The sequence below is a fragment of the Stigmatopora argus genome, chromosome 10 (genome assembly GCF_051989625.1).
Source record: "Stigmatopora argus isolate UIUO_Sarg chromosome 10, RoL_Sarg_1.0, whole genome shotgun sequence".
In the NCBI taxonomy this organism is placed as follows: domain Eukaryota; kingdom Metazoa; phylum Chordata; class Actinopteri; order Syngnathiformes; family Syngnathidae; genus Stigmatopora; species Stigmatopora argus.
The window spans coordinates 5,245,455-5,259,749 of record NC_135396.1 but is presented as its reverse complement, the minus strand read 5'-3'; the positions used below and the strand labels follow the sequence as shown (position 1 = coordinate 5,259,749).

At 41.7% G+C, this 14,295-nt stretch overlaps 1 protein-coding gene across 14 annotated transcripts in view; it reads left to right on the top strand.

The window, feature by feature from the left end:
• Nucleotides 1-14,295, top strand: part of tenm4 (teneurin transmembrane protein 4) — a 164,767-nt gene that overhangs the window by 75,501 nt on the left and 74,971 nt on the right. For 7 of the 14 annotated variants that reach the window (XM_077610939.1, XM_077610948.1, XM_077610943.1 and 4 more), the window contains 4 exons: nt 7,238-7,496; nt 11,334-11,408; nt 11,629-11,727; nt 13,026-13,261. In XM_077610939.1, coding sequence (XP_077467065.1) covers nt 7,238-7,496; nt 11,334-11,408; nt 11,629-11,727; nt 13,026-13,261 — 669 coding nt within the window. The remainder of the gene's footprint in view (nt 1-7,237; nt 7,497-11,333; nt 11,409-11,628; nt 11,728-13,025; nt 13,262-14,295) is intronic. The other 7 variants (XM_077610949.1, XM_077610946.1, XM_077610944.1 and 4 more) reach the window with 3 other exon arrangements.

The window sequence follows — 14,295 nt, the reverse complement described above, 5'->3', positions numbered from 1 at the left end:
TTAACATGCTTGGTTTAAACTGCGGCATCAAAATGTTGTTTTTACGGAAACACGCACTTCTCATTCAATCAGTTCATTAAATGGCAAGCGAGAAAAACAAATGGACGTTTGATTCAGCGGGTCGAGCGTGTCATTTCCAACTGTAATTGCTCAATTGATGTGGTGCAATGCAGCAACTTTTCGCAGGCTTAATGAATTGTTAAAGAAAAACAACGTGGGGGCTTCTCTGATCTCCTTTGTGATTGGGATTAACTCCTTTCTCCACGTCAACCTTTGTGTTCCCCCAAGAGTAAAGCGAGCACATCTAGAATAACACGCATCTGTTAAGGAATGTGGAACTAAAAAATCTGAATTTTGCTCGTGACATCTAAACTAAAATAAAGAAAATAGCATGCTAACAGAGTGCAGAAATCTGCAGCTATTCTGGGTGTGACATCATTTTCTGTTAAGAGAAATGTTAGTGGGCGGGGCCAAGACATCGTAAGACGAGAAGACTGATTACAATCACTTTTTTGGATGGATTTGCATGTAAAATATGGTTTTCTTCATTTTAAAGTCACTTGCTGCAAAATTTTATAGCACCTTTAAACCAGGAGAGGCTTTATTTTCTTGTAGCTATTTACTTTTTTCATAACTATGAGCCCCTAATGTCAGTTTCAGTTGACTGCCGATAATATAATATGCATTTTAATTATGATTAGATGCATAAAATCCATTCTTAAAAGAAAGTACTTTGCGATACTAAAATTGCCACCTCCTACCTCTCTTATAACTGTCAATCAAAATGAATCAATATTAGGACCCAATGCACAAAATCTTTTTGGGCATTTACTTACCATTAAATCTGTGCGTTCACATTATTTAGGTTTTATTAAATTCAACCTGGAAAAAAAGGTTCTTTTTTCACAATATTTTAAGACATGCCTTTCATCATTGGGACTAAAAGCTTTAAAAGGCCATTAAAGAAAATACCGTCTGCAATAGTTTTTTATTAAAGTGGCTATTTAAGTATAATTCAAGTGCTTTTAGCATTTTTTTAAATGAAGCAAGTTCAAAAGATTTATTCTGTACATGAAGTCTTGAGTTTGACCAACTTTTATTGCCACTTGAACTCGTAGCAACAATGATTATGTGAACGATATGATCTCAAAATAACACAAACCCAAAAGTCTGCTAAACTTATTGGATGAAAAGCCTGCCTCTTTTCCTGCCCAACAGCGAAACGGGATGTTTTTTTGCGTTCTTCTGGTTTATTTTACAAAGATTCAGTCTTTCAGTCAAGACCTATCTATCCAATTCCGTAAACTACCTCCCGAGGTGACAGTGTGCCTTTAAGCGTCGTCGTGCGGAATTTCGGGGTAAATAAACGAAAGGCTGAAAGGATGCGGGGTGGCTTTTTTTGCTATTTCTTTTTTGTCACATTGGGAGAAAGTGAGGAGGACCCCTTTTGTTCCACGTGGCCGCGGGCTTTCCGCCAGGCTGCCGGCGGGAGCCCCCGGCTGCCGCATGCAAGGCTCGCCAACCCTGTACTATTAGCATTTCTTAATGCCCGGCAGCGGGGGGCCCGGGGGGCTGCGGGTTTTTTAATGCAGCTGTTTGGGGGATGACATAAAAAAGGGGCTCGCCCGCCCTCAGGCAGCTCACACCTGACCGGGCCGGAATGCTGAGCAGTGGGTTCTCAAGGCCTGGGGGTCTTTAGGGGATGTGAGAGGATTTAACCTAGCATTCAAACGGCTTCATCATCCCTCCCGTGTACACGTAAGGGCGAGGCACATGGTTTTTAAGTGGGTAGTAGTGGGTACTAAGTGGCTAATACTCCATCTAGGACACGGGTGTTAAAGTGGTGGCCTGGGGGCCAAATCTGGCCCACCGCATCATTTTGTGCGGCCCGAGAAAGTAAATCATGAGTGCCGACTTTCTGATTTAGGATCAAATTAAAATGAAGAGTATAGATTTATATTGAATTTCCTGATTTTCCCCCTTTTAAATCAATAATTGTAATTTTTTAATCAATTTTTTCTGTTTTTAGTTCAAAAATCATTTTGTAAAATCTAAAAATATATATAAAAAGCTAAAATAAACATTGTTTTAGATCTATTCAAAACTGAATATTCAGGGCTTTTGATCCAGTTCTTTTAATCCATTTATAAAAAAAAATCAAAATATTATATCTAAAATAAAAAACACAAAATCGAGTTGATGTTAATTGCGGCCCGCGAACCAACCCGAGTCTGACACCCTTGATCTAGCACATCTGCCTCACAGTGCTGAGATCGAGGGTTCAATCCCCGGTGGGTTCTGACCTCTCTGTGTGGAGTTTGCATATTGCGTGCGTGGGTTTTATCCGGGTAATCAGACTACTCCCTAATCGCCTCCTGAAAAGTTGGCTGCAGTTTCCGCCTTGAATGTGTCTTGTTTTCGTAGCCATGACTTAACATTTTTAGGCGTTCCGTCTTCTGAGTCTGGCTGTTTCTCGCCGTCAAGAGCACAGTTGGCAGACAATTTTTCCTCTGCCATTCCTGCCGTTGCACGGCTAGCGCGGCTAATGGCCTTTGCATAGCGACATATCTCCTTTTTTTTCGCTGACACAAATTGAGATGCATCACGTCCATCGCACGATGATTGTGGACCATCTGTGTCCTCCCTCCCACGGTAACGAAATCCCAGAGCCGTCCCTGATGGATGCGCGGCAGACGGACGTACAGAAAGCCCCGCGCATAACCGCTCGTCTTGTTTCGACGGTGACAGGAAATCTATGGGATCTCGGGAGGATAGCGGCGGGCATCTGTTCCAAATGGCTCAGGACAGCCAAGAAAATATCCATTTATGGATAAATATTACAGTGTGAACCCCAGTTTATCTTGGGGGGATGATGGACTGACTGCCTAAGTCTGGAAAACTTATGAAAAACATTTTCAATTATAGGGATGTCGCGATCCAATCACGTCATTTTCAGAGGATCGTTAAAAATAGAGCCATTTTGAAATGTAATCGTTTATATATTGAAATATATTTACACATAGTGTAATGCCTTTTGTTTTTTTTTAAGAATGTTTCTAGCTAAACTATCCTTAGTAAAAATGAATTTAAAAAAAACACACTGTCCAGTGACAGGTAAAAACATCAAGTAATCTCAGCTGCTCGTTATTGATAATCAGCCCTTTTCTGTCTATTTAAACCCGTGTGTTTGTTAGTCTTTGTCGGATTGTCTGCTATGTTTTGTACCATGCCACGTTTCCCTGCCAACTTCCTTGTTACCCCATTTGTTTCATGTAAGGTTGGATTTTGTCAATTGATTTCTATGTCCTTGTTTTTGTCTAAAAACACTGCCTGAAGTAATTAATGTTTTGTTAGAATGCGCCACTTCCTTGTCCCCGTGATTGCTTCCCTGCATTTGGGTCCAACCACGTTCCACGACCGAGCGAAACGTAACAGAGGAAAGCTGAAATAAATAACTATCTTGAAAAAAGTTCAATAACATATTTTTCAATGTACTTGGTAAAGCTGATAGCAGCTGCAGTAGTTGTTGTCATAGTCGTGTGCTGGTCAAAGCCGTGCAACATCCAATCCGATCTTTGCGGAGAGAGTCCCAGTGTCAGCCGCTGGATTGGACAACATTAATCAAAAGCTATGGTCGTCTTAAAGAAATCATTACTTCTTGCTTAGCTCTGCAGCGCCTATGGCTAATCACCACTGCACTCTTTCCAGCTGAGTAGCATTTAGCGATCAAAAAAGAAAAATACAAATAGAGTTTGTCAGGAAAGCAGTCAAGCAAGTCTTTTTTTCTGCCGGCTCTTTCCTGCACCATTAGACGAGTCCGCGGGGAAGCTCGGCCCGGGAATAGCAGCCGTCTCTCGCTGAGTTGTCGGGGAGCTAACGAACAGGTAGTGGTGGACGGGCCGCAAATACGCCGCTGATTGAATACGCGGCTAATTGCAGTTTTTTCTGTCACAAATAATACCTTGGCTTACTCGGGAGATCAAATGAGATGCCGAACAAGAGAAATATGCACTCAATAACTGCACATGGAATAGTATTCGGGGTGTTGTGGTGCCGGTCTTGTATGGAATGTAGGTGGGATGTACTGATGCGGATGCAGTGGATGAGTCAGTCTTTTAAACTGATGAAACGCAGGTTTGTTTTTGTTTCGAGTTGGTCATTCGCGGGATTCATCTCCCTCCTTGGTAACAGCTTTTTTGACTGTTAACTATTTGATTCAATAATTTTCCCATGACAGTTCTGAATACCAAAAATGACCAGATGCCCACAAACTGTTTGTAGATAACACCATGCTCTCGATCACCCGTAAAAACGAAAAATAATGTTAAGAGTCCGTTATGTGCCACCATCGCCAGCCAGGTCGAAGAAATAATCACCCTGTGAAAAATAGCTGCTCAATTGTATGCAAAAAGTTTTCATTTTTGAAGAATCAATAGTCCTTATGAGTATATGAATGATTGCAGAAAGCTAATGTTTGGATGGGAAATGGTTTCCACAACCTCAGAAAATGATGCAAAAGAAGGAAATGCAATTTTTCAGGCAGTCAAAGGGTTAAAGAGTGCTAAAAAATGAATGAATGAATTTTATGTGGATCTACTGTTTGTCAAAATAGGCATGCTGTGACCAATCAATGTGGTGCTTTCGTTTTACTTTCATCCATTTCAATGGGTTCTGGTATTGAGCAGCTTTCTCTTTAAAAAAAGAAGAAGGAAAGAATCAAAGACAGAATAAGGCAATACGATATTTGTGTTAGGTCTTTGGTTGAAATAGATTTTGGTAACATACTTTATATTCCTCATTTTCCTCTTTTATAGATAACTTCACATGTCAATCTGATTTTAACTGCATAAAAGAGTCCAATAAAAAGAACAATTCACTGATTTAGGACTAACATAAAGGTGTAAGTAAAAAAAATAGGGTGGGATTAATTCTGACTTGGAGTGGGAGTCATTTTATAGGAGTAAGACAGAATAGGATTTACTTTTTGACTTAGATTTGGATGAAATGGGAATTTTTCTCAGGGAAGGAACAGTGAAAATCGACTCCACCTTCCTGTTCTAGACTAAAATGAATAAATGTATTCCCGTTTCTCACTCAACTGAATAATACATAGCTGGCTAACTGGCTACTACGTACATAACAAGCATGGTTGTATTCCCTGGAGAGAAAATATCACGTATGTGCTTCTGGACTCGTTGGTTTTTCTCAACACGTTGTGTTGCCAGTCAGTGTGCGGGGGGGGGAGGAAAGCGTCTGCGCTAATGAAGTGCATTAGCTTAATTACTGGCCCAGAGAAGCGTCGGGAGGCCTGATGCGCGCATCTGCCAGGAAGAAAAATGGGAAAAAGTCCTATTCTTTCACTTGAATGCTGTACGAGGGCTCCTGTTAAATAAAAGCATGTGAAAGTTTGGGGCTTTTGTGGCCCTTTTGCCATTTGCGCTTTCTCTGTCGTAATTAATGAATCGCCTTTTCTTCTGGCCGCGTCAATAGAGAAGTGCTCATTTTTTTTAGCTGTCCTTTTTGAACGATTGCCTCTAAGTGATATCGGCACGGCTTCTTGGCGTTGCTTTGTCTTTAGAGTTTTCAGCTTTTTACTTTCAAAGCAGCTCACGTCAGGTTCCAATGATGAGAGAACAAGGGACCAGGCGCTTCCTTACAAAGTCGGTTTTACTCCATTGTAAAAAGTAGTGTAGGATTGCTACAAAAGGGAAGATCACATGGTTCATAAGTTTTTGTAATTTAAGAATTAAGCAACCCTTGAAGCCAGAATTTACTGTTGAGAAATACTATACAGTATAAGCTTCCCAATTTGTGCATCTTCCTTACTTTTATGACTATTTCAGAACTGCCAAAAGCCAAAATAATTTCATAGTGGGCAAATAGAAATTACAGATTTTATTACCCTGTAAAAAACCTCAATTTTATCTCATTTTTAATGCTTTTCAAATTGTTTCCTTTTTTCAATAGTTAATTCATTCATTTTCTGAGCCGCTTTATCCTCATTAGGGTCGCGGGGGGTGCCACAGCTTATCCCAGTTGACTCCGGGCCAGAGGCGGGGGACACCCTGAATCGGTGGCCAGCCAATCACAAGGCACAAGGAGACAAACAACGCTTCACGCTCATACTCATATGATAGGGGCAATTTAGTGTGCAATCAGCCTACCATGCATGTTTTTGGAATGTGGGAGGAAACCAGAGTACCCGGAGGAAACCTACACAGGCCTCAGGAGAACATGCAAACTCCACATAGGCTGACTGACCTGGATTTGAACCCAGGACCCCAGAGTTGTGAGGCCAATCTGCTAACCACACGAGCCGCCGGGCTGCCCCAATAGTTAATTAACACAAAATAAATATAAAAATGCAATTCAATAACAACCCCATGTTTTGAGGACACCGGATTACCCGAAGTAAACCCACGCAAGCCCGAGAAGAACATGCAAACTCCAACACTGGAAAATCAGGACCTGGGATGTTAACCCTTGATCTCAAAATTGTGAGGCAGACACGCTTTTTTTTTAGCATAGCCTCCGATTTTAGATGCCATCCTTGAAGCCTCGCCACGTCCTTTTTTTTCCGCCCCTGCTCCACGCGGCATCTCCGCCTCAGCAGCCGAGCTAATTACCAGGGAAGCGCCCCGCTCGGCCATCTGTCGACGCGACACTGGCGTGATATACAGTAGCGCTCCACCCTGCAAAACACTCCCCTTGTCTGGGCTCCCGACCATGAAATATATGGCAGGGAACTCGGTTCAGAACCGAGTGGGAAGGTAAATCAACGCCCGGTACACTCTTCGCAGATGGCCAATGAAAGATGCGCATTATAAATCTAAACGAAACCGTCACTTGCTAGTTTATATTGGCCAGGTTTTATGTCTTCCATTTCTAATTTTTTAGTTTTTTTGTTTTTTCAAAGTGTTTTAGCGCCCGATGACGAAATACTGCATTTTTGATACTTTATACTCAAGCATAGCTGTTATTTGTGAAGTCTCAACCATTGGAATATTTATATTAAAATGAATTTGAATGGAGCATAAGCAAACAAGGAAAATAAAAAAATGAGCCTTTAATATTTTGTACTTTTATTTTGAGTGTGAAAGAAACATTTGAATTATTTATTGGTTTTCTTTACCGCTTAAACAACCTAAGATGTTCAAAGAGTGCTTTCTACTAAATTCATCAATGCCGCTGTATGTTAAGTTTGTAATGGCATTTTTGAAATATTTTCGCTTTCCAGACGCCGTCTTTCAGAACCACCCCCGGCTCCGAACTCCCCCCTTGCCGCTGTCCCATTCGCACTCGCCCAACCACCTTCAGCACCATGCCGCCTCCGTCAACTCCCTGAACCGGGGTAACTACACGCCGCGGAGCAACCCCAGCCCAGCGCCCACTGACGGCGGGTCCTCGGCGGTCCCCGACGGCCCCGCGAACGCCCCCGATGCGGGCGGCACCCCGGACAATTGGTTGCTCAACAGCAATATCCCGCTGGAGACCAGGTAAAGATGCCAATAGGCCGAGGTTCTTTTCAAAAATTAATATTAACAACAAAAAATATGTGAGATCAATTACAGTACCTTTGTACTCTCTCACTGCCGTTGACAACAACAGACGTCCAATCATAAGGCTGCTGTGAATTTACTTGAGTTTATCCCTATTGCCATGTATTAGTGTCGCACCAATATAAGTGTCAGTTATAATATAACACTAAAATTACATCATCAGTATTACCAAGTACTAAGAAATATATTTTCGGTATAATAATGTACATTTTGAGATCTAGTTTCCAATCCCTGGTCGCCCTACCCAAAATGGCTGCCATCTAAAGACACTGCCATCACAAAGAAGCACTTCTTGCCCTTTTCCAGATGATTACATTGTCCAATCCTTTGCCCACTGATAGGTTCAATAATAGATATTGTGCGCATTAATCATTATATGTATGTGTGGAATATTAATCATTATATGTATATGTGAAACATTAATCATTATAAGCAGACGAAAGCTCAGTATAATAGTTACCAAGGACACTTCCCACATATATAATAATATCCCAGAATAACCCCAACACCCTCCAATCATCATTCTGGGCACTTAAGAGTTTATCACTAGTAGATGAACTATCATTCATTCGCTGTCGGCCCTTCCATTTCCAACGGATTGGACGTCTATTGTTGTCTATTAGTGTTGCACCAATAATGGTACAGTTATATCACTAAAATGTTAGAAAGATGACACACTTCTACTAACTGCACAAAGTGACGTAGCGGACCGGATCTGGCCCCCGGGCCGCCACTTTAACACCTTTGACTCAAGCAGCGTTTCGATCTCGATCATTTTATTTTTCATTTTGAGCAAAACAAAGATTGAAACGGCAGTCAAGTGAAAAAAAGTAAAGGCTGATCAACAAGAGAAAAGTGCTGCTAGGTCTTTTGTTTTTCCGTCGGTAACTGTGGCGACGCGACTCCATCTCAATTATAATCACATCCAGCCGCAAGTGAAAAGCGCACGCCAGACGTATTTTTGAAGTATTAATCAGCTGGCGCGTCTCGATGCGAGAAGTCTGGCCGGCAAACGTTCTCATCCAGCGTCGGCTGCCTTAATTTGGCCGGATTCTCGTTATGAAGCACCAAATCAAAAGAAGTGACCACTCGCCTCAACTGATTATCAATATTTTGGTGAATCATATGCAAAAGGGAGTTGAGGATCGTGTTCAGAATTTAGGGAAGCTCTTGAGTGGAGTCAAACTTAACCCTTCTTTCCATCAAATTTGTATGAAAGATAATTTCGTAAAATGTTGAGGAAAGCCATTTTAAAATAGAGAAAACACATTTATTGACATTTTACAAGGAGTTATGTCTGTCATATATATATATATATTTATATATATATGTATGTATACATATATATATGTATATATGAGTATATATATATGTATATATGAGTATCTTTATGTATATATGCGTATCTATATGTATATATGCGTATCTATATGTATATATGCGTATCTATATGTATACATGAGTATATATATATACATGAGTGTATATATATATATGTATACATGAGTATATATATATATATATGTACATATGAGTGTATATATAGACATACATATACATATGGCAGACATAACTCCTTGTAAATATAGCATTATTTTTTTTTATAATCAGGATGGTAATGTTCCATTTGCATTGAAAAAGCACCACAATAAGGTTAAAAAAACTTTTAAAACCCTTATAAAACATTCTTATGACGTACTTTTTAATTTTTAGTCAGAATATGGAACAGTTAAATCCGTCCATTAATAGAATCATTGAAATTTTAATATTTTTCTTTGTATTTGACATTTCTGTCAATTTAGCACATTTGTGTTTCATGGCGAAAATCCAATTTATTTAAAGTTGCCAGGACTGATCGCCCCCACTGGTTTTGTGTTATGAAAGAGTAGAAAGCAAAACTTTTTTCCCCAAAACTTTGTACGCAGCTGTTTACAAATCCACGGACAACCTAACAATGGTCCTCAGAATGTACATGCGAATTCTGTGCCCGTGGATCCAATTCCGATCGCGACGGTACATCGACATCCAGCCTTTTTTTCTCTTTTTTCCCCCCCTGAGCCCAGGTATCCACGCTCATTAAAAGTTAGATTCCTCGTCTGTGAAAATACTTCAAAAGCAGGACTTTTCTCTTGGAGAAGCAGCCCGTCGCATGCGTACCTTCCTTCTTTCTCTCCGATTTTGCTCACTTATGGAACGGACCGGGCCGAGGAGAAAACATTAGCATGAGCTGAATGTGCACAACCTTCATTAAAGCTGCTTCCTCATGTGAAAGCAATCGTAGTGACGGGCTGCTTTTGCAAATGTCGTCCCCGCAAAGCGGCAGCAACTGGAAACACGTCGCCCCCAGTATCTGGCAAAGTCCCCGGAGCTCCTTTCATGTCGGCCATTTCCCCCATGCATCTGCTTCACACTTTGTTCTTTTTGTGGTGTTCCATGTTCCGTTTGTCACTCATTTTCTCTATAGCCTTAATCCTACAAGTTATCTCAGTATATGTCCCTTTCATTCCTTTACACATCGAATCCATTTGTAGTGGGAGGGGCTTTCAAATGGATCAGGCAATGACACACAATGATTCACTGCCACCCCATTTGCACTTGTTTTTTAAACCTCTTACCTTTCTTTCTTCTCATCCTTCACTGTTGTCTCTAAAATTTTCTTTTTTTTCATGTTTGCAACAATTCCCTTAAATCTCATCTCTTTGTTTAAAACTGATCTTAGACCAGTCACCCCCATTTACACCCTATTATCTTATGTCCTACATCTTTTGCCCTAGTATTTCCTAGCACTTTTTGCACCCTCACATTCATCATACCCAACTGTAACCTACCCTAATCTAACCTACATTACCCTACTGTCCACTGCCTACCCTAACCTATCATCCCTTTCCAGACCCTATTTTTGATGCCTTACTCTAGACTACCCTACCCACTTCTCTACCCTATCTGAAGTGACTCTACCCTACCTTTCCTTACTCTAGACTACCCTACCCACTTCTCTACCCTATCTGAAGTGACTCTACCCTACCTTTCCTTACTCTAGACTACCCTACCCACTTCTCTACCCTATCTGAAGTGACTCTACCCTACCTTTCCTTACTCTAGACTACCCTACCCGCTTCTCTACCCTATCTGAAGTGACTCTACCCTACTCTGCCTTACTCTATACTACCCTACCCACTTCTCTACCCTATCTGAAGTCACTCTACCCTACCTTGCCTTTCCCAAGCCTATACTCCCTCTATTTACCCTACTCTAGCTGACCCAAACCTACTCTCCCTTCTACCCAATCCTACTTTACTCTACTTAGGCCAACCTTACCTTACCTGGCCCTACTCAAACCTTATTTTCAACCACCATGCCCCCCTCCCACCTTTCCAAATGAATCGTCCCATACTCTATGCTCCCCTACCTTACTTTATAACTTACCCCAACATATCCTACCCTACCTGACCATACCCAACCCAACTACACATTCCCCTTGCCTCCCAACACTCTGCTTCTCTACCCTAGCTCACCTGTGCCCTAAGAATATATTAACACCCTCTTGAAATATTTGCCCAAAAATTAACCATTTGTAAAGCTAATTGTTTCAATCATTTTTGTAGAAATATAGAGTTAGCCAATTATTTTAATAGGGCGATAACGTCCTACTCTTTCAAATTTGCGGGGACGACACTTCATTAGCATTGAAATTCATTGCTCTCAATTTTTAGCCAGTGTAAGGTTTCGCATCTGTAAGTGACACATTTTCTTTTCCAACCTCAACCTTGCAAGGAGCCAGAATACTCTAATGTTAATTAGAGAGGAGCAAGAGGCTTGCAGAGAAGGACAGGGCTCGTACAAAACCAGGTAGGCCAGTTTGCCCAAATGATGGTTGGGGTAGTAGTAGTATTAGTCGTAGTGGTGGTAGTAGTAGTAGTAGTAGTAGAAGTAGTAGTAGTAGTAGTAGTAGAAGTAGTAGTAGTAGTAGTTCCATAAGATGTTTTATGTGTCATGCTGCGAGTTCCTTGTGCTCCCCGCACGTGCATCTCACCAACGCCTTCATATCCATCTCTTCACCTGTGTGTAGAAACATAGCAAAGCAGGCATTCCTTGAGACTTTACAGGACAACCTCATTGAGATGGACATACTGGCGTCCTCTCGCCGCGACGCCGCCTACAACGACGGGTAGGTGTCCAGCTTTCCCCCGCTTCTGTCGCCAACGCTTTGCGCTATGTTTCCATCTGACATTCTCTGCTCTCGCTAGCCGTCGATGTGTATGTGTGTTTGCGTGTACGTTCGCGTGTGTACACATGAAGCTCGAGCCGCCCCCGTGTAGCCCTTTAGAAGATAATGAAGCGTAAGCCCTAACTTAAGAGGCAGTGAAAAACGGACCCCACATGTCCAATTGGAGGGAACGAAAGCACATTATTTTCTCTCGGACAATCAGCGAAGAAAAATAATGTTGCCTGGAAAGACACTGTATGTAGAGTGTGGACATCTGCCAAAGAGAAGTAATCTCAAACAGCTGGCGATTGGCCCCTCAGGCCACGTAGTGAGATTAATATTGTGAAAAAAGACAAACAAAGCGGAAAACACTCACTTCGGTTGAGTCTGTTTGGCTCGCGTCCTTTCGGTGGCAGTCGTGCATATTAACTCATTATTTCATCACTGTCTACAGCGGTGAGTTGAAAAATATTACTCATTCTTGCCATTTTATCTGAATTGATCTGTTTTCACACCCAACATCAACTGAAAATCCCGACATACGGTGACATAGCCTAACATAAGTGGCTGTAATCCACTTACCAAAATTCCTAGATCCGCACTATTATCCTGTTCCAAAACCAATCACTTAATTGGATTTCACGCTTAAGTAATTTTAGTCTGCAAGTATAAACACAAACGCTCGCAACCATCACGACAAGGAATGGAATCTTTGAATTTATCGTCAAACTCCAACATCTTCGTGAATTTCACAGATTCCGCACGCATGGTGTGGCGGGTTGGTGGTCTAAAAATATGTCCTCTCACGACCACTTGTACGTCGTCTTCATAGAAAATAACCGTGTATGGCGCCCTTGTACTTAAAAGCAACACATGTTCCCAGTCACGTTGTAATGTGCCGTTGAATCACCCCTCGCCGTTGTTAACGTGTCAGTAAAAGCGGCCTTGACAGTGGCGCGGCCGCCTCGGACCGACGCTTCGTCTGCCACTTTCCTCTAAAGACAAATGAATAGCCTTGACACGCACGGGAATGATTCCTGGCCGCCGTTTGGCGAATGCGGGAAAAAATGAGGCAACCGAGTTTGTTTTAAAATCGATTCATGGAGCAAAGCCTCCCGCTGCCTCACCGCCGGCGTAAAAGGTTGTCGACGCTCGCTTGTGTCTAATCCGGCGACATGGTTACCATGGCGACGGTACAGAGTGTCTCTGGGAACATTATTCCACTTCATAGCTGACTTAAGCCACTTTCCTCCCCGCAGGCACTTCCTGTTCAAGCCGGGCGGAACTTCGCCCATGTATTGCACCACGTCGCCAGGTTACCCGCTGACCTCCAGCACGGTGTACTCGCCGCCCCCGCGCCCACTGCCGCGCAGTACCTTTTCCCGGCCCGCTTTCAACTTGAAGAAACCCTACAAGAACTGCAACTGGAAATGTGCTGCCCTCAGCGCCATCTTGGTCTCTGTCACGCTGCTCTTCCTGTTGGCGTACTTCATCGGTGAGTTACTGTTGTATGTTGTTTTAGCTCGGGTCGCCCGTGAGATAGAGTTAACTTTGAGAGGAGGGGTACCGGACACTGAGAAAGGTGGATAAACCAGTGGCGGAACAAATGTGAACCGGGCCCGGGGGCAAAGTGTCAACGGGCCCCTTATAAATTGAGTGCTTAGGCTGGGAGGGAGATGCTAGGGACTGAATCACTGCATTATATCTCTGTACACCATCTTAGGTCAGTTTTATAACATCCCCTCACAAAATATTAAATAAGAAAAATGCCCGGAAACAGAGCCCCAAAGAGGCTGAGTCTGGGTGCGACTGCATCCCCCCCTAAAGTTTCGTCCTTGAAAGATAAAGCGGAGGAAAAACTAAAATATCTGTTGAATGATATATTTGTTTTTATTAAAATGAGACTATATTAGGATTATCTTGTTACCCAAATCCTTTGTAGAAACATACTAGTTGTCGAATAAACATTGCAATCATGCCTGATCTTTGAAATTTCAGTGTATGTTTATACTTATTTTAAAAGCAATACACACGTTAAAGACTGTATATTTTAGATTATACAAAAAAAATTAAGTATTAGAAGAGTTGACGGATGAAAATGTGATTATGCTCACAAAAGTAAAAACATCTGTCAGACCGAACTCAACAAATATTGGGTGCCCCAGTGTAATTAAATTAAAAAGATTTAGAGATAATTGTTTTTATAAATTCCCACGCGTCATCTTACTTTTTCCATTTTTTTTTCATATTTTATAATCTCAATTTTGAAGGAAAAAGATTCAAATCAATTCTGAAACACTTGCTAGTCAAAAGAACAAAACAATCAGCAGAAAGTTTGGATTTGATTAAGCAATTGACTCTTTTGCTGTTGTTCATGGCAATACAAGTTGAACCATTTGAACCCATTTCAAATGGATTGAGTGCCAATCCCGTCTGTGGGGGGAAAAAACAAAAACAAAACAAAAAAAGACTTCATCATCCATCCTTTATTTTCTCAAAGCCAGTTTTTACAGCCTTTGTCAGAGCCCA